The sequence below is a fragment of the Bufo bufo genome, unplaced genomic scaffold (assembly GCF_905171765.1).
Source record: "Bufo bufo unplaced genomic scaffold, aBufBuf1.1, whole genome shotgun sequence".
Classification (NCBI taxonomy): domain Eukaryota; kingdom Metazoa; phylum Chordata; class Amphibia; order Anura; family Bufonidae; genus Bufo; species Bufo bufo.
The window spans coordinates 106,522-132,241 of record NW_024400303.1 but is presented as its reverse complement, the minus strand read 5'-3'; the positions used below and the strand labels follow the sequence as shown (position 1 = coordinate 132,241).

Here is a 25,720-nt window from a genome sequence, read left to right as displayed (position 1 = left end):
AGGCCTCTTTCACACTACGGTTTTTTTTTCCGTTTTGCGGGCCGTTTTTTACGTTCCGTATACGGTCCGTATACGGAACCATTCAATTCAATGGGTCCGCAAAAAAAACGGAATGTACTCCGTATACATTCCGTTTCAGTGTTTCCGTATCTCCGTTCCGTGCAAAGATAGAACATGTCCTATATTTGTCCGCAAATCATGTTCCGTGGCTCTATTAAAGTCAATGGGTCCGCAAAAAAAACAGAATGCATACGGAAATGCATCCGTATGTCTTCCGTATCCGTTCAGTTTTTTGCGGAACCATCTATTGAAAATGTTATGCCCAGCCTAATTAGCTCTATGTAATTACTGTATACTGTATATGCCATACGGAAAAACGGAACAGAAAAACTGAACTGAAACGGAAACACAACGGAAACAATAAACGGAACAACGGATCCGTGAAAAACGGACCGCAAATAGCCATACGGTAGTGTAAAAGAAGCCTAAGGCATATGTATGATAGAATTCCTGACAGTTTCAAGTCTTTGCTGCAAATAGTTTCAATCATAGAATGCATACTGGGGGTTGTCTCTCGGACAGACACTATTTTGTAAGTGACAAGCAAGTGTCCATTATATTCCATAACACATGTTTACTTCATATGGAAGAGGGGAATAAGCTGCTCCCAGACATGCCAAACATTTGTTTGCCCAAATACCTGTCACTAAGGGCTCATGCATACAGGGCTGGGACAAGGCCATTTGGTGCCCAGGGCGAAGATGGCAAACTGCGCCCCCCCCCCCCCCCCCGTTTTTAAGAAAAAAATTAGTTTGTTATTTGTATTACATTATTTTCTTACTTTTTACAGTCTGTGTGTGAGTAGCAGCTAGTGAAGGCAGGCTCCTCGTGGCTTGTTCTTCACGCGCCGACACAGCTCCCTGTAGGCTGCGCGAGTCCTCCCTCTCTCACCTCACACCTCGCCTCCGGCGTGAGCCGCGTGACGTCACACGGCGCACGCCGGTGGTATCAACCAAATGAATCCTCCATGGGGGGGGGGGGGGGGGAGGAAACGCAGAGGAGGAAAGGGAGCCCGATCCAGGAGCGCAGTCGGCACAAAATTCATAGGGGGAGAGAAGGAGCAGCGCTGACATGGCTGGTGTGGACGGTGTAGGCGGGTGCAGGAGCGCACTCAGCACAGCAAGCACAGCAAGTGGCGCTTGGCTAATGTGGTACAGTGAAGCTGTACACTGCTGGCACTTCACCTGCGCCCCCCTCCTGTCCGCAAATGGTAGCGCCCAGGGCACCCGCTCCTTCGGCCCCTGCCTTGTACCGGCCCTGCATGCATACAACCGCCTGCCGGCCATGCCTGTGCTGCAGACGGCACCATGTGCCCGCCATCTGCGGATGCGCACCTATTCACTTTTTTGCAGTGTAGAGGCGCGGACAGAAAACCTACGGAAGCACTGCACAGTGTTTCCGTGGGCTTCTGATCCGTGCCTCCATCCTGCATCTCACTGTATCTTCACACGGCCGGTGCCCATATATTGTGGACCCACTATTTGCGGGCCACAATATGGGCAAGGTCGTGTGCATGAGCCCAAGGATGTGTTTATGCAGAGGTGCCCATAGACTAACAGCCAAACGTATGCCAAAACTGTACTGTTGGCATACACTTGGTAGGTATGCATTTGTATACCTTTTTATACTTCCGTTTAAATCCTCCAAAAAATAAGAAACTATGCCCGCTATCTCTATATTCACAGTCATACATGGAAAGCTAGATAAATAGTATAGATTTATAGTGGCTCACCCTTCTGATTGCTAGGGTAGGTGCTCTAACTAAAGTGTGGTTCACCCTGACCACAATAGGGGGTTAAGAATGATAAATATGTTTTATAGTGGGCACTCAATATCTGTTGCTATACATCAGGTCTGATTTATTGTAACTTATTTATTAGATAGTCATTAATTCATAACAATATAACATACCTACAATAAATAGAATAGAAATAGACAGTATATAAAATATATAAAATACAAAATATCTCGGTCTGTTGTGAAATATCGCGGTTTGTTGGAATTGATGACTTCAGATATATATCCAATATCTCTAAAACATATTTAAAAATTTATATAAAAATTCTCATGTGTCCTTATAAACGCTGAACCTATGTTCCTAGCGCTTCAGAGTCTCAATCGTATATTATATTATTGGTAAGAACAGTTCACAGTCTTATGCGGTATATCCGTGAGTGTAAATGTTCAATTGTACTCACTATTTGAAGTCCGGCTTGTACGTATCAGCCCGTGGTAGTTGGAACCTGCTCACAACTTATTACTGTGCGCCCCACGTGTAGCTGGCGTCCTGCGTCTTACTAGCGTTCCATGTGGTTCGGGCGTCGGAGGAATCTTTACTGGTTAGTTAGTTCAAGGTTCCTTACGTTGAGTCAGGGGTGATGTCAATTACCGTAGCTACTGAGGAAGAGGTCAGAGACTTTGAAACGCGTATAGCGGTTGGGATCCTTATATTGAAAAAGACACCTCATCATATCGGAAATATCAGCTGATCAACACGCATAGTTACGGACATAACCGCAGAGACGGTAATTGACATCACCCCTGACTCAACGTAAGGAACCTTGAACTAACTAACAAGTAAAGATTCCTCCGACGCCCGAACCACATGAAACGCATTTCTGGCGCAGTTTTTGTCTCCTTTTTATTCTACATCTAAAAGCTTTAGGTGTCCAAAGTGATTGTTCCTTATCTCCTCACCCCAGGCAGTGGGCAGCAGTCGGTGACTGGAGTTACGGCCGCAGACGATGGTAACAGTTACTGGCGAATCCGTGGGAAGACGTCGACTGTTTGTGAAAGAGGAACATTGGTTAAATGTGGACACTCTATCCGTCTAACACATGTCAATACAGGACGAAATCTACACAGCCATCACTTCACATCTCCATTATCAGGAAACCAGGTGGGTTCCATGATAACAAAAAATTATATAAATTAATTTTTTTCCATTTTTCTGTCAGCTTCTGCACGGATTAGGTCATGTGCTCCACTGCAGCCAGTGACTGGCCTCAGCGGTGTCATGTCCCAAAGAAGCATGTCCTGTCACATGATGTGCATCTTGGGGACACATTACCGCTGAGGCCAATCATTGGCTGCAATGGAGCACGTGACACGATCCATGCGGAAATTGGACAGACAGGGACCAGAAGTCCAGTGAATAGAGCCAGGGAGTTGCAACAAAGCAGTGGGCGGCAGACAAACATGGATTTTTACACAGGAAAAGAAAAAACAAATCTAGTTCCGATCACCTTAAATTTAATTTTTCATATTGGTCCCAAAGCAAGTAATATTAGTGTGATATTTAATCACAGATGTGGCTCCCAAGAATGTAGTATTGAAAAATCCAAGAGCACTCCTAAAATCTTGGAAAAGATCGTACTGTTTATCTGGGGAACGTATCTTCTTCCTCACCTTCCTGTAATCTCCTTTCAATGTTCACAAAACTTCTCAGTCACATAAACATAATTTTCGGATGTAAACCACAGTGCGACATCTGCGTGCAGCCAAAACACTGCTCATATGTAACAGCCATTGACCACAGAATTTTGCGGGTAAAATTGATGGATAATCAGCAGATTTGTGCAGCCATTGGCTGCCGCATGTATCCCTCAGAGAGTGCGGAGGGCACTTCTGTAATATACCATATTTTTCGGGCTATAATATATTTTCCATTATTCCTCCGACCTCTGTATTAGACCCCCATTCCTCTTCAGATCAAACCCCCAAGCACCATCAGACCAAAAACAAGCAAAACTTACCTCTTCTGCTCCAGACCGGAGCCTCGTCCTGCACTCGCCGCTCCCTAGTCGTCTTCCAAGCCCAGTGCTGCACTATGACGTGACATCACACAGCATCAGGTTATAGTGTGCGCCTGCTGTAAGCAGTCAGGACACAGTGCAGAGGAGTGGTGAGTAAAGCCAATGCTGCGCTTCCCTTATAGATCCCTGTGCCCTTTGCATCCATAATGGAAGTGTTCATTATCATTTGGACTATAAGAAACACTGCCATTTTCCCCCACTTTTTTTCGTCTTATAGTTCGAAAAATATGATACTGTGTTTATTTCACTCTTTTAATGACCAAATTGGCCCCTAAAGTTCAGAGTGTCTATAGCGCTCCGGAATCTGTACATTGCTGACATGTATACGCGATGTACAGCTTCCTCTGTAACTGCAGGCATAGGGGTACACATTGCTACTTCTGCCTGTGCCCGCTCTGCTCCGCTAAAGCCTGGCATAGCTCGTAGGTGCGAGGTCTCCTGAATCGATGTGCTATACCAGGCTTTAGCTGAGCAGAGCGGGCTCAGGCAGGAGCAGCAGTGTTCTATGCAGAGCCCCTGCCTGTGCCCGGTCCACTCGGCTAAAAGCACTGCTTAGTACATGGTTCCGGGACACCTGCACCTTATGCCTCATGCACACAACCGTTGTTTTGGTCCGCATCCAAGCCGCAGTATTTGCGGCTTGGGTGCGGACCCATTCACTGCAATGGGGCCGCCAAAGATGCGGACAGCACTCTGTGTGCTGTCCGCATCCGTTGCTCCGTTCCGTGGCCACGCAAAAAAAATATAACATGTTCTATTCGTGTCTGTTTTGCAGACAAGAATAGGCATTTTTACAATGGGCCGCCTGTTCCGTTCCGCAAATTGCGGAAGGCACACGGGCGGCTTCCGTGTTTTGCGTACAGCAAAAAACGGAACGGTCGTGTGCATGAGGCCTATATGTTATGCCAGGTTTTAGCTGTGAGGATCAGACACAGGCAGAGCAGCTATGTGCACTCCTGCCAGTACAGAGCTCACTGTGCATGCAGTTTTGTGGACTCCATACACGGCATACATGTCAGCAGTGTACAGATTTGAAAGAGCTATAGCAGCCTAAATTTCGGAGGCCTATTTTATCATAAAACAGTAAAGAAAATAAATTGTATTACAGAAATTAATCATATGCTATTTAGAATTGTTTAAAAAAGTTATATAAAAGGTTAGTTGTCCTTTAAAACCTGTAGACTGTCTATGGCAGGGGTGCACAGCCGGCGGGCCGCATGCGGCCCCCAGAGCCAAGGTTTGCCGCCCCCATCCTCCTGGACAGAAACACAGATGATCGTGTGATCAGCTATGTTTCTGCCATGAGCGTCACACGAGACAGCATTACAGCTTCTGCTCCCGCACTGTAACAGGAGCAGGTCTGTTCACGGCTGTCGTGACAGTAGGCGAGCCAAGGAGAAGGCAGAAGCAGTGTATCAGCGCTTCTGCCTTCTCCTCAGATAGGTGAGCGGTGGACTATGCAGGATGGACCCGGCTTTAGGCAGAGGAGAGCAGAGCCTGGAGGGTCAGGAGACCCTGCTCAGCTCTGTCTTGTACGAAGCAGGTTGGTTTCCCTGTAACTTGGGCTCCTTTGGATGTACCAGTTACAGTGGAACTAGTGCAAAAAAATCTCCTATTGTCTCCTAAAGGTCTTTCAGTGACCTCTTGGGGACAAATTATGTGGAAAAAATATATATATAAAAAAAAAAATGTTAAAAAATTATTTAAAAAAAATAAATAAAAGAACATTTTTATGATCCATTGGGGGACATTTTGTGTTGCAAAAATATATACGTATATAAAAATAAAAAAAATTATAGAAAACTATTTAAAACATTTAAAAAAAATAAATAAACTACAAGTAAAATAAAAAAAAGTGCAAAATAATAGTGTTCATTGTCCCCCAATATTAGCCTAGAGGTTTGGACCCTTTAAAATGTAACTTTTATTGGTTCAATTAAAAAGCAAAACACATCACCCTGTGATAACTGGGTGACCGAAAAATATCAGGACATGATGTCGCCCAGCTACCACCGTGAATAGGTGAAATTAATAAGATGTAAATAGTGCAAATTCCACAAGGGCACTTGTGACATTAGTGATAGGTATAGGTTTTGGGGGAAGGTTAGGGCACTTTTGATGGGTGCTGGGGATGATTCTCTCCCTGTACCCGCCCTAGGTTAACCCTTTGCCCAGGGATGATGGTGGGATCTCCCTGTCCCCGTGCCTGCCCTGTCTGGCCCTGTACAACCCTGCACGTTAGAAATTTCACACAAATAATGATGTCAATTTTAACCCCGACGCATTTCCCCACCACGGTTCATCAGGGGGTCGGTTAGAGGAGGATAATAGTTGTAAATAACATCATAGATAAAAAAATAGATAAACAAATGTACTATGTCCTGGGTGATACAGTAAGGCAGGCCATGCTTGGGGCTGGATAAATCACAAAGGCTCTCTTATTGGTGAAGAGGGATGTCACTGATGTGCCCCAACGATGTCCGGACTGCCACCTGCCGTGTTTGGTAAGGCAGTTCATTGTCCCCCAAGAGTCTTTTTATGACCCCTTGGAGGACATACCCATATTTTTTTAAAGGAGAACAATAAGAAAAAAATATTTTTCATTAACCCTCAGGTCAGACCAGCAGTCAGAACCTCAATATTAATCAGACCTCAGCTCACAGCCCCTATCAGACCCCCAATGTTAATAAGACCTCAGATCAGACCCCAATGTGAATGACCCCCAATCAGACCTCAGATAAGAGCTGCATTGCCTCTCATTAGCCCCCATTGCCTCTCATCAGCCCCTATATGAGCCCCCATTCCTCTTAGCAGCCCCCATGCCTATGTGCAGCCACCATATGTGCCCCCATGCCTCTTAGTAGCTCCCATATGAGCCCCCATGCCACAGAAAACTTTAAAATTCGATCCGGTCCTCCGGTACTAATGAGCGCTTCCATAATGGAAGCTCTTCATTAGTATTCGCCCCATAAGATGCAGGGGCTTTTCTCCCCCACTTTTGGGGGGGGGGTGCGTCTTATGGGGTGAAAAATACGGTATTATGTGGCAAAAATATACACTGCTCAAAAAAATAAAGGGAACACTTAAACAACACAATGTAACTCCAAGTCAATCACACTTCTGTGAAATCAAACTGTCCACTTAGGAAGCAACACTGAGTGACAATCAATTTCACATGCTGTTGTGCAAATGGGATAGACAACAGGTGGAAATTATAGGCAATTAGCAAGACACCCCCAATAAAGGAGTGGTTCTGCAGGTGGTGACCACAGTCCACTTCTCAGTTCCTATGCTTCCTGGCTGATGTTTTGGTCACTTTTGAATGCTGGCGGTGCTTTCACTCTAGTGGTAGTATGAGACGGAGTCTACAACCCACACAAGTGGCTCAGGTAGTGCAGCTTATCCAGGATGGCACATCAATGCGAGCTGTGGCAAGAAGGTTTGCTGTGTCTGTCAGCGTAGTGTCCAGAGCATGGAGGCGCTACCAGGAGACAGGCCAGTACATCAGGAGACGTGGAGGAGGCCGTAGGAGGGCAACAACCCAGCAGCAGGACCGCTACCTCCGCCTTTGTGCAAGGAGGAACAGGAGGAGCACTGCCAGAGCCCTGCAAAATGACCTCCAGCAGGCCACAAATGTGCATGTGTCTGCTCAAACGGTCAGAAACAGACTCCATGAAGGTGATATGAGGGCCGACGTCCACAGGTGGGGGTTGTGCTTACAGCCCAACACCATGCAGGATGTTTGGCATTTGCAGAGAACACCAAGATTGGCAAATTCGCCACTGGCGCCCTGTGCTCTTCACACATGAAAGCAGGTTAACACTGAGCACATGTGACAGACGTGACAGAGTCTTGAGACGCTGTGGAGAATGTTCTGCTGCCTGCAACATCCTCCAGCATGATCGGTTTGGCATTGGGTCAGTAATGGTGTGGGGTGGCATTTCTTTGGAGGGCCGCACAGCCCTCCATGTGCTCGCCAGAGGTAGTCTGACTGCCATTAGGTACCGAGATGAGATCCTCAGACCCCTTGTGAGACCATATGCTGGTGCGGTTGGCCCTGGGTCCTCCTAATACAAGACAATGCTAGACCTCATGTGGCTGGAGTGTGTCAGCAGTTCCTGCAAGACGAAGGCATTATTGCTATGGACTGGCCTGCCCGTTCCCCAGACCTGAATCCAATTGAGCACATCTGGGACATCATGTCACGCTCTATCCACCAACGTCACGTTGCACCACAGACTGTCCAGGAGTTGGCAGATGCTTTAGTCCAGGTCTGGGAGGAGATCCCTCAGGAGATCGTCCGCCACCTCATCAGGAGCATGCACAGGCGTTGTAGGGAGGTCATACAGGCACGTGGAGGCCACACACACTACTGAGCCTCATTTTGACTTGTTTTAAGGACATTACATCAAAGTTGGATCAGCCTGTAGTGTGTTTTTCCACTTTAATTTTGAGTGTGACTCCAAATCCAGACCTCCATGGGTTGAAAAATTTGATTTCCATTTTTTAATCTTTGTGTGATTTTGTTGTCAGCACATTCAACTATGTAAAGAACAAAGTATTTCAGAAGAATATTTAATTAATTCAGATCTAGGATGTGTTATTTTTGTGTTCCCTTTATTTTTTTGAGCAGTGTATAAAAAAAAAAAAAGTAATAAACCAGTTATAAAAAAAAATATAATAAAATACAAATAAAAGGAAAAAGTGAAAAATTAACAAAGTGTCAGTGTCCCCCCAAAGGTCTTTTTATTACCTTTTGGGGGATATATTTAGTAGCAGAAATATATTAAAAATTAGGTTAAAAACACAAAAAAATAATAAAATACATAGAAGACAAAACACCCACACCAACCAAAACGGTCACCATTATCGCCCTATTCACGTGAAACCATACATATTATTAGATAACAAAACAACTGACACAAAATAGGGAACTAATTAGAGTAATTTATTTTGGTGTCAATTTTTTCATAACTAAAGAATAAAGAGCTATAGTTTGAAAATACTTTAAAAAAATGTTTTGTACAGTTTTTTTCCCCCAAATAAAAAAAAAATAAAAATTATAAGGCCCTATGTGTCAAGTAAAAAATTGTTGCAAAAATTATTTCGGTAGTCACGACACATAAAACATAAAGTTCCAAATGTTTGAACCACCACGTGCGCTCACAAAAAAATTGACTGTTTAGGCCTGGTTATTAAAGTGGTAACCAATAAGCACTTTCCCCACTAGTAAGGTAAAGTGCTTACTGGTTAATACATGGCGCCTGTAACTGGGGGGCAGGAGGTGGTAATAACCAATGAGCGCCAGCCTCTGCAGTAAAGGAAAGCTCTGATTTATGAATAGGAGGCAGGATGAAGGAAATGTCGCCACTTTTACTGGGTTTTTTCTGTAAAAAAGACTTTTTAACAGGTTCCTGCAGCACTGCCCCTGAATTAAAAGATTTATATTTACATGCTCCATGCCGCCCTGGTCTTTTGCGCTGCCTCCATCTTCCGGTTCCCGCGCTGTTTACACCTGGCAGTGCATGGCCATGGTCACATACGCCTCTCCAGTCAATGATTGGCTTCAGTGGTGACATGCTGCTTGTGGCCACATCACTGCTGAAGCCAGTCATTGGCTTGAGAGGTGTATGTGACCATGGCCATGCACAGCCAGGTGAAAACAGCGCGGGTACCGGAAAATGGATGCAGCAGGGGCAGTGCGGAGGACCGCACCGGTAGGGGAGCAGGTAAGTTTAACTTTGATTTAAGGGGCCATGCTGCAGGAACGTGTTCGAAATTCATTTTCACTGGGAAATCTCTTCATAAGAACGCTCATTCATAATAACTGGCCGGTATAATCGCGCCGCACATCTTTGTGTAATCAGGGATGTGCTGCCGATAATCAATATAACTAAATGAAGGAGGAAGGACTGTGATGGCGATCACTCCTCCCCAATCACTTTACATTGGCCTGTGTAATAGGCTGATGCAAATGAGCGCTCATCAACATTTATTTTTATTTGCGGCCCCTTGAAATAGAGCGTTGTGACAATGCGGCCCTCAGACCAAAAAAGGTTGTGTGCACCCCTGGTCTATGGGATAATGATTTAAAGTGGTACTACAGCTAAAGTTTTACAAAAACTAAGGAATGCTTTAAATGGTTACCGTACCTTCAGCAAACTGTATAAATCATTTCTATGGGTGAATATAAGAAACTTTGTAATATATATTATCAGAGAGGGAAAAAAATGACAGAGCTGAACCCGGACAACCACTTTTTTTTATTTTTATAATTGTCTTTTTATTGAAGGAAGTACCGTATTTTTCGCTTTATAAGACGCACTTTTTCCCCCCCAAAAGTGGGGGGAAAATGACAGTGCGTCTTATAAAACGATGGTTGACTTTTTTTACAGGGCTGACACGGATGTATCGCGGGCCGCTATTCTGCACAGTGTGGCCGGCGATACAGTCACAGTGCGGGGAGGGAGGAGGGGCTGGAGGCAACTCACAGCGGGCCCGGTGCAGTCACTGTAGTACACCGGGCCCCGCGCACAGAAGTCTCTTAGTATGTAAAATCTTTCATTAATGCTTTATACCATAAATCGCTCTCCTTTTGATAAACTTTACTAGCCTAATCGCCTGCATCAGTACTCACTATGAATGTAGCGTGCGGTCCGGCCGGCGTGTGACTGACGTCACGCTCCTCCCACTTCATTAATGAAGCAGGAGCAGGATGAAGTCATGCGCCGGAGGGACCGCACGCTACATTCATAGTGAGTACTGATGCAGGCGATTAGGCTAGTAAAGTTTATCAAAAGGAGAGCGATTTATGGTATAAAGCATTAATGAAAGATTTTACATACTAAGAGACTTCTGTGCACGGGGCCCGGTGTACTACAGTGACTGCACCGGGCCCCGCTGTGAGTTGCCTCCAGCCCCTCCTCCCTCCCCGCACTGTGACTGATGTATCGCCGGCCACACTGTGCAGCATAGCGGCCCGCGATACATCCGTGTCAGCTAGTTTATCAAAAGGAGAGCGATTAATTCAGGATTAAAGAAATATTTTACATACAAACAATAAAGTACTGTAATGCTGTGAAACATAGGGCCATGAGGGGGACCAGCATAAGATGCTATATGTGTGTCACCCACACATATAGCATCTTATGCTGGCCCCCCTCATGGTCCTATGTTTCACAGCACACATCCGCCATAACAGTGCATCATCCATAGATCCCCCCCATAACAGTGCATCATCCACAGATTCCCCCCCATAACAGTGCATCATCCATAGATCCCCCCCATAACAGTGCATCATCCATAGATCCCCCCCATAACAGTGCGTCATCCACAGAGCCCCATAACAGTGTCATCCCCAGACCATTAGTTCAAAATCCACCAAAAGCACACCTTTTGGTTCAAAATATTTTTTTTCTTATTTTCCTCCTCAAAAACCTAGGTGCGTCTTATAATCAGGTGCGTCTTATAAAGCGAAAAATACGGTATATAAGAAACATAAACATTTCTTTGTGAAATCTGTTAACATCCAAGTGACCAGCATACATGAAAGATTTGACATTGCAAATAATTTTCAAAAATGCATACCAAGCAGTTCCATTTCTGCCAACACATATTGGTATAAACCACAATCAATAGAAAGGTAGATTTGAGCAGGCTAGTTTACAACCAAAGAGGCTGAACCCAATAGTAATATAACTGGACAAGAACAGTCCTCGAATATGTTTATGTAATATATAACAATTGAGTTACAATGGTCAAAAGACAAGACACAAGAGGGTAGAGAGGGGGGGGGGAGGAATGCTACACAATGATCTCTGTGAATGTGTCCCACGGCTGCCATACTTTATGAAATTTGTCTGTAGTGTTATTGAAAAGCGCGGTTAGGTGTTCCATTCGTCTAACATCCATAACACTGGAGATTAGGTCAGGCCGAGTCGGTATGTCCTGTCTTTTCCAGTATTTAGCTATAAGGCGTCTAGTTGCCGACAATATACGAAGCACTAAGTAGAGTACATGTTTCTTTAGTACCGTTGGAGGCATGTTCAGTAAAAACATATAAGTGTCGAGTGAGAATTTTACATTAGTTAGTTGCAGAATAAGGTGTTGGGTTTTGTTAGGAGTTATACATGTTAACATGTTTACTGCCACCTGTAGGCTATATAGATATGACAGTTTATAACCTTTGTTATATTGTTTGTGTCTGAATAAAGTTTGTTGAATTACCTCACATCACCTCAGGAAACATGGTGTCAGAAGTGGAGAGGGCTTTGGTGTTGTAGAAACCACTAAAGTCCTAATATCAGAACAAAAGATCAACAAGAATAGTTTCTCTGGTAATTTATTAATAAGAGACACACCGTGTTACAGAAAATGGCTGCAAACAACTTCCCTGTGCCGTCTCCCATGGACTGTAAAGGGGACCTGGCAGTTAACTGGACATATTTCAAATCCCAGTGGGAAGATTATGAGGTGGCAACTGAACTTGATAAGAAAGACTCCAAGGTAAGGATAGCGACACTGCGCTCAGTGATGGGGAGAGACGGTCTGCGTATTTATCAGCACCTCTCACTCTCTGATGCCGACAAGCAGGACATAGAGAAAACTCTGGATGCATTACAGAGCCATTTTATGCCTTCACGTAACATCATTTATGAGAGGTACATATTCAATACCACAAACCAAGGCCCATTGGAAACTATAGATCAGTATGTGACTAGACTGAGGCAGCTAGCCGCTACATGTGAGTTTGGAGTATTACATGATGAACTTATCAGAGACAGAATAGTTCTGGGATCAAAAGACATTAATGCTAGAAAGCGAATGCTCAGAGTACCAGACCTGAACCTACAGAGAGCCATTGATATGTGTAGAAGCCATGAACTTACAGAAATGCAAATACAAGCAATGCATAAAAGCAAAAGTGAAACTGAAGCTGTACATTATACTGCTAAAACCTATAAAAAGCCCATGAAAGAAAGCAAAGTAAAAACAATCAGATGTAGATACTGTGGAAACAACCACCCCTGGGGGAGAGACCACTGTCCTGCATATGGAGAAACCTGTAGTAAATGCAAAAAGCAAAAGCATTTTTCTAGAGTATGCAGGCAGAAAGCACATGCCAGAATACATATGGCTGCACAGATCAAGAGCAGCAGCTCAGAAGAATCAGTATTCACTATTATTCATAAAATAGGAGCAGTAAGCAGTCCAGGGTCACAGTGGTTTGTACCACTAGAACTCAGCATTGACAGAGAAGCAGGGGAAAGGTTACACTGTCAGTTAGACTGTGGGGCCACCTGCAACCTTATGACATACAAAGACTATTGCAAAATTGTTAAAGAAGGAAAGCCAACATTACAGAAGAGTAATTTCAAATTAAAATGGTACAATGATACCTATATGATACCTATGGGCCAATGTAATCTAAATTGTACATATAAAGATAAAACATATACACTGCAATTCCAAGTTGTCCAAGGTAAACACAAACCACTTCTCTCAGCAGAAACATGTCAGAAAATGGGCCTCCTTACACTGAATGTAGAACATAATGTATTAATACATGATGACCAGCAAACAACTACAACCTAACCCTTTTCTTATGAAATGATCACAACTGAATATAGAGACATTTTCAAAGGACTAGGGTGTCTACCTGGAGAGTATCACCTAGAAATAGATGAAGCAATACCTCCTGTTCAACACCAACCACGTAGAGTGCCGGCTCCACTTAAAGCAGACTTAAAGGCGAATATAGAGAGATTAGAGACACTGGGAGTGATAAAAAAGGTCATAGAACCTACGACATGGATAAGTAGTATGGTTGCTGTTAAGAAACCAGGCAATCTGCGAATATGCATCGATCCCAAAGACTTAAATAAAGCACTAAAACGCTCACATTATCCAATGCCCACTATAGAGGAAATCCTGCCAAGTTTAACAAATGCAAAAGTATTTTCTGTCTTAGATGCTAAGGATGGCTTCTGGCAAGTAAAACTGGACACTAAAAGCAGTTATCTCACTACATTCTGGACTCCCTTTGAGCGTTACCGATGGCTACGCATGCCTTTTGGGATTGCTACTGCACCAGAAGAATATCAACGTAGACAACATGAAGCAGTAGAAGACCTGCCCGGAGTGGAAGTTATTGCAGATGATATATTGGTGTATGGCTGTGGTGACACTACAGAGGAGGCCACAAAGGATCATGACAAGAATTTGATTGGACTCTTAGAGAGAGCACGAAAGCTGAACCTAAAATTCAATAAAAAGAAGCTGAGATTGAGGCTATCTTCGGTACCATACATGGGACATTTACTCACAGCAGAAGGCCTGCGTCCTGATCTCGAAAAAGTCAGAGCAATTTTAGAGGTACCAAAGCCTGACAATGTACAAGCAGTTCAGAGACTGCTAGGGTTTGTAAACTACCTTTCAAAATTCTTACCACATCTTTCGGATGTATGTGAACCACTACGCAGACTGACAGACAAAGACAGCTTGTGGGCCTGGCAATCCAGCCATGATGAAGCCCTCAAGCAAATAAAAGATATTGTTACTAAACATCCAGTTTTGAGATACTACAATGTCAATGAAGAAGTAACAGTCCAATGTGATGCCAGTGAAAAAGGTCTTGGAGCAACACTTTTGCAAGGAGGTCAGCCAGTGACGTTTGCATCACGTACACTGTCTTCAACAGAACAAAGATATGCCCAGATTGAAAAGGAATATCTTGCCATTGTATATGCATGCCAGAAGTTTAATCAGTACTTACATGGAAAAAATATTATTAACATTGAGACTGATCATAAGCCACTAGAGAGCATTTTTTAAAAACCTCTCCTACTAGCACCAAAACGTCTACAGCGCATGATGCTACAGTTGCAAAAATACAACCTTAATGTGGTTTATAAAAAAGGATCAGAAATGTATATTGCAGACTTCTTATCAAGAGCAGCATTACCTCACAAAACAATGGACAAGGACACCCCAGATTATGAGATTTTCTTGATGCAATCAGAGGATGCCTTTTCTAAGGAACTGGAAGAGATAAACTTTGCAGAATATCTAAGAGTGTCTGATTTGCGCCTACAACAAATTCAGAAGTTCAAAATGAAGTCTTGCAAGCATTAAAAACTACTGTTCTTACAGGATGGCCAGACCAGAAAGAAAAAATACTGATTTGTATCAGGGACTACTGGGGCTTTAGAGATGAGATAAGCATACAAAATGGAATTCTGTATAAAGGACACAGAGTCATCATACCAAAAAACATGCGCCCAGAAATGATAGCGAGGACTCATTCTAGCCACTTAGGAATAGAAGCATGCCTTCGCAAGGCCAAGGATGTCATCTTTTGGCCACACATGGGCCCAGAGATTATAGAGGCAATAAAGAACTGTAATACTTGCAATGAGTATATGCGTAAACAAACAAAAGAACCTCTGATGACTCACAAATTGCCCACTCTACCCTGGAGCAAACTAGGCATGGACTTATTTTCCTTAACAGGACAAGATTACTTAATAATTGTTGATTATTATTCAGATTTCTGGGAAATTGATTTAGTTTCTGATACCACCTCTAAAACAATTATAGATTGTTGCAAAGCACATTTTAGCAGACATGGAATCCCTGATTCTGTAATTACAGATAACGGACCACAGTTTATCAGCTCAGAGTTTGCACGATTTTGTAGAGAGTGGGAATTTGAACATCTTACATCATCCCCATATCACAGTCAGTCCAACGGTAAAGCTGAAGCTACTGTAAAAATAGCAAAAACACTCATAAAGAAAGCTAAACGAGATGACAAGGATATCTGGAAAGCGGTTCTTGACTGGAGAAATACCCCATCAGAAGGCACCAGCAGTAGTCCTGTACAACGGCTAATGTCAAGAAGGACCAGGACTTTACTTCCGACTGCTCAGAAACTGCTGTTTCCAAAGGTTATAAAAGGAGTGGTCGAGAACCTAACTGAAAGACGCAAAAAAGCAAAGGCATATTATGATAAAGGAGCCAAGGAACTTCCCGAACTAAGCATTGGTCAGCCAGTGCGAATACAACCATCGCCGTCGTCAACAGATGAAATTTGGCGACAAGGTATTTGTTTGGAGAAAGTTGCTCCACGATCTTATAAAGTGGAAGTAAATGGACAGTTGTACAGAAGGAATAGGAAGTTTCTGAGGACTGCAGATGACAAATCTGACATTGAAATAAGTGAAGTGATTACACCAGGTACATCTCCAGATGAGACAACTCCCAAAGAAACAGGGATGGATGATCATATGCAACAATGTGAAGCTCCTGCCACACCAAGACGTACTAGAACTAGGGTTATTAGAACACCAACAAGATATAAGGATTTTGTATGCAAGATACATTATAAAAAACATTGTCACCTTTGGAATGTATTGTGGTATCCAATCATCTTATGTTATCTATTACTTGATTTCACAAGAAAGGGAGGATGTTAGGAGTTATACATGTTAACATGTTTACTGCCACCTGTAGGCTATATAGATATGACAGTTTATAACCTTTGTTATATTGTTTGTGTCTGAATAAAGTTTGTTGAATTACCTCACATCGCCTCAGGAAACAGGTTTCCCTCCATAGTGGGAATATAGCATGACAGTCCCAGAAAATGTGAAACAAAGACCCTGGACCAGAGCCGCACCTCCAACATGTATTAGAAACAGTAGGATTCAAGTGTTTAAGCAACTGGGGTGTTTGATACCAAAACATCAAAAGCTTATATGAATTCTCTCTATAAGTCACACATGTGGATGTCATTGCCGCTCTACGCCATATAAGCTTCCAGTCACTCTGTGGTATTTCCCTCTCCAAATATCTCTCCCATTTAGACATATATGCATGGCGTATAATCCGTGGGGATTCCGGAGTTGAGAGAAGAACATACATGTCTGATATGAGACCTTTGGTGGAGGTCGAGAGTTTACATAATCACTCAAACATTGTCGGAGTAGATACCTTCGTGTCTTTAAAGGGTTTCTGTCACCCCGCAAAACTCTTTTTTTTTTTTTTGGATAGTTAGATTCCTCATAGTGCGATATAGGAGAATATAATGCTCTTACTTACTTTCATGCGGCCGATTCTTTATAAAACGAACTTTTATAATATGTAAATGAGGGCTCTACCAGCAAGTAGGGCGTCTACTTGCTGGTAGCTGCTGCAGAAATCCGCCCCCTCGCCGTGTTGATTGACAGGGCCAGCCGTGATCTCCTCCTCCGGCCGGCCCTGTCAGTAATTCAAAAATCGCGCGCCTCGCGTCATTCGGCGCAGGCGCTCTGAGATGAGGAGGCTCGTATCCTCAGCACTCCCTCAGTGCGCCTGCGCCGATGACATCACCGAAAGAGAAGACGTCATCGGCGCAGGCGCACTGAGGGAGTGCTGAGGATACGAGCCTCCTCATCTCAGAGCGCCTGCGCCGAATGACGCGAGGCGCGCGATTTTTGAATTACTGACAGGGCCGGCCGGAGGAGGAGATCACGGCTGGCCCTGTCAATCAACACGGCGAGGGGGCGGATTTCTGCAGCAGCTACCAGCAAGTAGACGCCCTACTTGCTGGTAGAGCCCTCATTTACATATTATAAAAGTTCGTTTTATAAAGAATCGGCCGCATGAAAGTAAGTAAGAGCATTATATTCTCCTATATCGCACTATGAGGAATCTAACTATCCAAAAAAAAAAAAAAGAGTTTTGCGGGGTGACAGAAACCCTTTAAATAAGGTTCTAAGCAGGTGTTGAATTTGTATATGCTGCCATCTAGAGGATTCAGGTAGATCGTATTTTTCCCTAAGCGACTCAAATGGTATAATCTCAAGGGTCCTATACTCCACTATATCAGCAAATCTAAATAATTTAAATCGAGTGTATATATACTGGCATCAATAATACAGTTTTATCGATAGAATATCGATTATAAAAAATTCTAATTTTTTTATAATCGATATTCTATCGATAAAACTGTATTATTGATGCCAGTATATACACTCGATTTATTTTATTGTGTTTGAATAAATAAGTTTGGTTCCACATCTCTCTTGGTGTTTTGAGTGCCGGTCCAATTTCCATTCACTATTTACTTTAACCACTTGCCGCTAAGCTAACGCCGAAAGGCGTCATCTCTGCGGCTCCCCCAGGCTACGCTAACGCCGATTGGCGTCATCTCGCGTGAGCCGAGATTTCCTGTGAACGCGCGCACACAGGCGCGCGCTCACAGGAACGGAAGGTAAGAGAGTGGATCTCCAGCCTGCCAGCGGCGATCGTTCGCTGGCAGGCTGGAGATGTGATTTTTTTTAACCCCTAACAGGTATATTAGACGCTGTTTTGATAACAGCGTCTAATATACCTGCTACCTGGTCCTCTGGTGGTCCCCTTTGTTTGGATCGACCACCAGAGGACACAGGTAGCTCAGTAATATGTTGCACCAAGCACCACTACACTACACCCCCCCCTGTCACTTATTAACCCCTTATTCACCCTTGATCACCCCTGATCACCCCATATAGACTCCCTGATCACCCCCCTGTCATTGATTACCCCCCTGTCATTGATCACCCCCCTGTAAAGCTCCATTCAGATGTCCGCATGATTTTTACGGATCCACTGATAGATGGATCGGATCCGCAAAACGCATACGGACGTCTGAATGGAGCCTTACAGGGGCGTGATCAATGACTGTGGTGATCACCCCATATAGAATCCCTGATCACCCCCCTGTCATTGATTACCCCCCTGTCATTGATCACCCCCCTGTAAAGCTCCATTCAGATGTCCGCATGATTTTTACGGATCCACTGATAGATGGATCGGATCCGCAAAACGCATACGGACGTCTGAATGGAGCCTTACAGGGGCGTGATCAATGACTGTGGTGATCACCCCATATAGACTCCCTGATCACCCCCCTGTCATTGATCCCCCCCCTGTCAGTGATCACCCCCCTGTCATTGATCACCCCCCTGTCATTGATCACCCCCCTGTAAGGCTCCATTCAGACATTTTTTTGGCCCAAGTTAGCGGAAATTAATTTTTTTTTTCTTACAAAGTCTCATATTCCACTAACTTGTGTCAAAAAATAAAATCTCACATGAACTCACCATACCCCTCACGGAATCCAAATGCGTAAAATTTTTTAGACATTTATATTCCAGACTTCTTCTCACGCTTTAGGGCCCCTAGAATGCCAGGGCAGTATAAATACCCCACATGTGACCCCATTTCGGAAAGAAGACACCCCAAGGTATTCCGTGAGGGGCATATTGAGTCCATGAAAGATTGATATTTTTGTCCCAAGTTAGCGGAAAGGGAGACTTTGTGAGAAAAAAAAAATATATCAATTTCTGCTAACTTGTGCAAAAAAAAAAAAATTTCTATGAACTCGCCATGCCCCTCATTGAATACCTTGGGGTGTCTTCTTTCCAAAATGGGGTCACATGTGGGGTATTTATACTGCCCTGGCATTCTAGGGGTCCTAAAGCGTGAGAAGAAGTCTGGGATCCAAATATCTAAAAATGCCCTCATAAAATGAATGTGGGCCCCTTTGCGCATCTAGGCTGCAAAAAAGTGTCACACATGTGGTATCGCCATACTCAGGAGAAGTTGGGCAATGTGTTTTGGGGTGTCATTTTACATATACCCATGCTGGGTGAGATAAATATCTTGGTCAAATGCCAACTTTGTATAAAAAAATGGGAAAAGTTGTCTTTTGCCGAGATATTTCTCTCACCCAGCATGAGTATATGTAAAAAGACACCCCAAAACACATTGCCCAACTTCTCCTGAATACGGCAATACCACATGTGTGACACTTTTTTGCAGCCTAGGTGGGCAAAGGGGCCCACATTCCAAAGAGCACCTTTAGGATTTCACAGGTCATTTACCTACTTACCACACATTAGGGCCCCTGGAAAATGCCAGGGCAGTATAACTACCCCACAAGTGACCCCATTTTGGAAAGAAGACACCCCAAGGTATTCCATGAGGGGCATGGCGAGTTCCTAGACTTTTATATTTTTTGTCACAAGTTAGCGGAAAATGATGATTTTTTTATTTTTATTTTTTTCCCTTACAAAGTCTCATATTCCACTAACTTGTGACAAAAAATAAAAAACTTCCATGAACTCACTATGCCCATCAGCGAATACCTTGGGGTGTCTTCTTTCCAAAATGGGGTCACTTGTGGGGTAGTTATACTGCCCTGGCATTCTAGGGGCCCAAATGTGTGGTAAGGAGTTTGAAATCAAATTCTGTAAAAAATGACCAGTGAAATCCGAAAGGTGCTCTTTGGAATATGGGCCCCTTTGCCCACCTAGGCTGCAAAAAAGTGTCACACATGTGGTAACTCCGTATTCAGGAGAAGTTGGGGAATGTGTTTTGGGGTGTCATTTTACATATACCCATGCTGGGTGAGAGAAATATCTTGGCAAAAGACAACTTTTCCCATTTTTTTATACAAAGTTGGCATTTGACCAAGATATTTATCTCACCCAGCATGGGTATATGTAAAATGACACCCCAGAACACATTCCCCAACTTCTCCTGAATACAGAGATACCACATGTGTGACACTTTTTTGCAGCCTAGGTGGGCAAAGGGGCCCAAATTCCAAAGAGCACCTTTCGGATTTCACCGGCCATTTATTACAGAATTTGATTTCAAACTCCTTACCACACATTTGGGCCCCTAGAATGCCAGGGCAGTATAACTACCCCACAAGTGACCCCATTTTGGAAAGAAGACACCCCAAGGTATTCGCTGATGGGCATAGTGAGTTCATGGAAGTTTTTATTTTTTGTCACAAGTTAGTGGAATATGAGACTTTGTAAGAAAAAAAAAAAAAATCATCATTTTCCGCTAACTTGTGACAAAAAATAAAAAGTTCTATGAACTCACTATGCCCATCAGCGAATACCTTAGGGTGTCTACTTTCCGAAATGGGGTCATTTGTGGGGTGTTTATACTGTCTGGACATTGTAGAACCTCAGGAAACATGACAGGTGCTCAGAAAGTCAGAGCTGCTTCAAAAAGCGGAAATTCACATTTTTGTACCATAGTTTGTAAACGCTATAACTTTTACCCAAACCATTTTTTTTTACCCAAACATTTTTTTTTATCAAAGACATGTAGAACAATAAATTTAGAGCAAAATTTATATATGGATGTCGTTTTTTTTTGCAAAATTTTACAACTGAAAGTGAAAAATGTCATTTTTTTGCAAAAAAAATCGTTAAATTTCGATTAATAACAAAAAAAGTAAAAATGTCAGCAGCAATGAAATACCACCAAATGAAAGCTCTATTAGTGAGAAGAAAAGGAGGTAAAATTCATTTGGGTAGTAAGTTGCATGACCGAGCAATAAACCGCTAAAGTTGTGGAGTGCCGATTTGTAAAAAAGGGCCTGGTCTTTAGGGGGGTATAAACCTGTGGTCCTTAAGTGGTTAATAAGAGCAAGGGGTGACTCTTTTTGTCCAGAGCACCTAGCGTGATTGTTCATAGTGAGCCATCTGTTCATTTTCTCCAAATCTAAATAGTTTGTTAGAAAACCATGGCTTAAAAAAGGTGTGCTGTAACCCTAATGGGAATAAGGGATTAAATAAAAACGAGGTCATGGAAGATTTATCGGATACCAATGGGAATTTCTGTTTGCAACTTTTCCAGATATTATATGTTAGGGACATAGGACCCAACAAGTGGGCCATACAGTTGGCCGGTAATGGTGACCACAGGAGGGCATTAGGGTGAGTAGGGGCCAACCATAGCTTCTCAATTTCCATCCATCTAGAGAATGCTAGGAGGGAAGACCATGCGGGGATACGACGTAGATGTGTCGCCCAGTAGTATGTAGTTACATCAGGGAGTCCAAGACCACCTTGCGACTTGAGGGCGGTAAGAGTGCTGCAAGAAATTCTGTGTCTTTTGCCATGCCAGACAAACCTGAGGATGGAAGACTGCAAGGCTCTCAAATCCTTCTTAGGTATGGGAACTGGAATAGTTTCCATCACATATAATAATTTGGGCAATATGGTCATTTTGACCGCTGCAATGCGCCCTAGTAGAGAAATCGGCAGGGGCATCCACTTAGTCATGAGCGAATTAAGTTCCCGAAAAATGGGTAAAAAATTATGGGCATAGAGAGTATTATATGTTTTTGTTAATTTCACTCCCAAATATTTAAGGGTAGTATCATTCCACTTGAAATGGAAACTGCTTTGCAGAGTACTCAATATATCTGGTGGAATATTAATAGATAAAGCCTCTGTTTTAGATGTATTAATCTTATAGCCAGATAGTCTGCCATATTCCCTTAACGTCTGGAATAGGTTTGGTAACGAGGTATGTAGGTTTGTCAAGGCAATGTCACGGCCATGGCCATGGCCATGACCGTGACTCCTTAACCGCATGCGGTTGCCTGCGGTTTGTTTTTGGTTGTTCAACCACAGGTGAGGGCTGCTTGTGTGTGGCCTCACTTGTGGTTGCCGCGGGCAACAAGTGTTTGCAGATTGTTGCAGATAGCAGCCTGAGCTGGTGCTAGGCAGCTTGCGGCATCTTCATGCGGTTACACCTAGCTACCGCTTTGTTAGGTGTGTGTGTATGTATGTATGGTGTGCACTGTTTATGTTACGTGTGCACTGAGACCTTTCCCTTCACTGTGGCTGCTCGCAGCAACGTTTTGTATAGTGTGTACATGTGGTGGCAGTGTCCCGGCCTTCGGGCTGACTCCCAGGACATGGTAGCCACCCATGTCGTTGCTTGCGGCAACAGCCACAGTGTGACTTTCGTTTTGACACTTCCCCTTTAAGTTGGTGTTTTCCCTTTCCTGTGGTGCTGGAAGGGTTAACTCCCTTCCCAGTGTGTGTGATGTCACTGGGTGTGTCTGACTGTTGGGTGTGGCCTCTTAGGCCTATATAGCCTTGGTGTTTGGCATGGCTCAGTAGGTTGCTCCAGACATGCTTAGCTGGAGCAGCCTCCTGTGTTTACCAACTGCCAGTGAGAGCCACCCTTGTGGTTCACAAAATATAATGTCACATTTAGGTTATGTTCATCTTTATGTGTGATGTCTATGTGATGTCTGTTGGGATTTTCCTTATGTTGTTTAGTGCAGCTTATGGATCTGGATTCCTGTTTGCACAGGGATCCAGTCAGCAAGGCTGTGGCAGGTAGGTCGAACTCGGATAGTTCACCTGCCATATCCGTAAGACTGTTTGTGTTCCCCTTTTCCCTGCAGCTTGGCCAGTGAGACCCCTGTTCCTCCGTGTCCAGTAGGAACAGGCCATCTTACCTTGACTCCTAGCCCAGGGACCGGTCGGAGGGTGAGTTAGGGATCCGAGGTTCCTGCGCATGGGTCCTCCTACCATCAAGGTCGGCCCATGCAGGTAGGAGACAGGGTCAGCGTTAGGGACGCTTTAGGAGGTGACCTGCTCCCTAATCCTGTTGTCCTGGCCGAGCAGCCACAACATCATCATCTGGCATCGCACGGCTGAGGATTTTCCCCATCCTCAGCCGTGACAGGCAAGAAGTATATCGTCAGCGAAGAGTGATAATTTAAAGGTCACCTTATTGACCTCTACTCCTTGAATATCAGGGTGGGCCCGTATTAATGCTGCTAAAGGCTCTATGCAGAGTACGAAGAGTAGGGGGGATAGCAGGCAACCCTGTCGAGTTCCGTTCCGAATAGTTATCATGTTGGACTGGGCATGTGTCGTTTTTACAAAGGCCGTTGGGCGGGTATAAAGAGCACAAATGGCATTCATAAAAGGCCCCCCTATACCAAAACACTGCAATGTAAAAAACAAAAAAGGCCAGCTTAGGCGGTCAAAGGCCTTTTCTGCATCCAGGCCCAATATTAACGCCTGCTGTTTCCGTCTGTTAATGATGTCTATCAAATCTATAGCCCTTCTCGTGTTATCGCCCCCTTGGTGATTTAATACAAAGCCGACTTGATCTTTATGGATCAAGCTCGGGAGCAGGCTAGCAAGCCTGTTCGCCAGAAGTTTCGTAAATATCTTTAAGTCTGAATTAAGGAGGGCTATAGGACGATAGTTGGAGCAATCCATATGATCCTTCTCAGGTTTTGGAATAAGGGTGATGAAGGATTGAAGCATTGTCTCTGGTATAGGAGAGCCCTCCAGGAAAGAATTAAATATCTTGACCATGTACGGAGGGAGGGTGTCTACGTATGTCTTGTAGTAAAGGTATGGCAGACCATCAGGACCAGGTGACTTGCGATTAGGGAGGTTCTTTATCACTTCTAATATTTCTTCAGCTGTGGACAACCACTTTAATGTGGTCATAAAAAAATAAAAATAAATCAGCTATAAATGTTATCGAGCAGAAAAAGAAACACACTCACCTCTTCCTGGATATCAATCACCGACACTTTGGTGGTCCTTTTGTTTTCAAGCACCCAGCACGTGACCACAGCAGTTATTCTATTCACTTCTACGGGACTGTTGATGGTGTGGTGGTCATACATGCAAACCACTGCTCCATTCTCATGGGGCACTTTTGGACCTCCGTTCAGGGACCAGACACTTGTGGATAAGGGGATATGTATTGTCAGTGGGAAAACTCCTTTATTGTAATCCCTGACCTATTTCTCCCTTGTTTATTGGCAGGAGGTCAGTGCATTTGGAGACGATGGAGAAGGAGATATCTTAGATGACTGGACTGTACTCTGCAATGGGGAATTCTGGCAGCGCAATGAAGAAGTGAGGTTCAAGCACGCGTCTACAAACGTACTGCTGTCTGTCACAGGAGAACAATATGGGCGTCCTATAAATGGACAGAGAGAAGTGCATGGCATGACCTACGCAGGTCCACATAACTACTGGAAAGTGATGGAAGGTATCTTCATGAAACCTAGTGAACCTCCACGGACTGACTTCACTCACTCCGAGTTATGATAGGACTCAGACTGGTCTAGGTCTTTCAGTCTTCCTAACCATACAGTGTTGACTTCCCTGAGGATTTCTCCAGGGTCCCACAAAGTACACTTTGAAGAGCAATTAACAGTGAAATATGGGGCACAGTTTGGATGTTGCACCCTTGTGTCATTTATTATTATTATTATTGTTATTTCATATTTTATGTTATGGCAGCAAAGGGCCGGACTGATCCGTGAGCATGACTGCAGTTGAAAAAAATATCATTCTGTATTATCGTCTCTGCAGCAAATGGTTTTTTAAAATTCAATTTTATTTATTTTTTGTCCTTATCCCATGTTTTGTTTTGTTTTTGTCACTTTTATATTATCCTTATCATACGTTTATCTAGCTTGATAAAACTGCAGATATTCTGTTATACTTACATTGTAATGTATGTATATGCTTGTAAAGAGGTTGTCCCATCTGACCATTTGTGGTATGGCGACAAGATATGCCATAAATATTCCTTAGATGTGGGTGCCAAAAAGGTTGGACCGACATCTGTCTCAAAAATACAAGTCTTCCATGAATTGAGCTGCAAGGGCTCAGCTATATTCAGTAGTCCCATAGCAGTGAATGGAAAAAGCTGTGGGGTGTACTCTCCATTCATGGTGGAGCCCCATTCTTGAGAGGGTAGTGGGTACAAGAGGTGGGAGGTGCACCTATTGGACATAATTGCCATATGCTGTTGATACGCTATAAATGTCCAGAACAACCCTTGTCCATATGTCCTACTACTTCATAGGGACTTCATAGAACTCCTTTCCTGGTGGGCCCATATGAACAGGCATTGATTTGAATAAAAAACGAGCATGTAATGTTGCTTGGCCACAGCTGCCCCTGCCTGAGGTGAGAGAAGCCAGACCAGCGGCGATCAGCTAATTTTATAAGGAA

At 43.7% G+C, this 25,720-nt stretch overlaps 1 protein-coding gene across 1 annotated transcript in view; it reads left to right on the top strand.

Moving 5' to 3' along the window:
• The window catches only part of LOC120983871 (stromal cell-derived factor 2-like), a 29,104-nt gene extending 4,271 nt beyond the window's left edge, over positions 1–24,833 (top strand). The window contains exons 2-3 of the mRNA XM_040413260.1: positions 2,726–2,959; positions 24,518–24,833. Of these exons, the coding sequence (XP_040269194.1) occupies positions 2,726–2,959; positions 24,518–24,805 (522 nt within the window). The 3' untranslated portion in view covers positions 24,806–24,833. The remainder of the gene's footprint in view (positions 1–2,725; positions 2,960–24,517) is intronic.
• Positions 24,834–25,720: the final 887 nt, after the last annotated feature.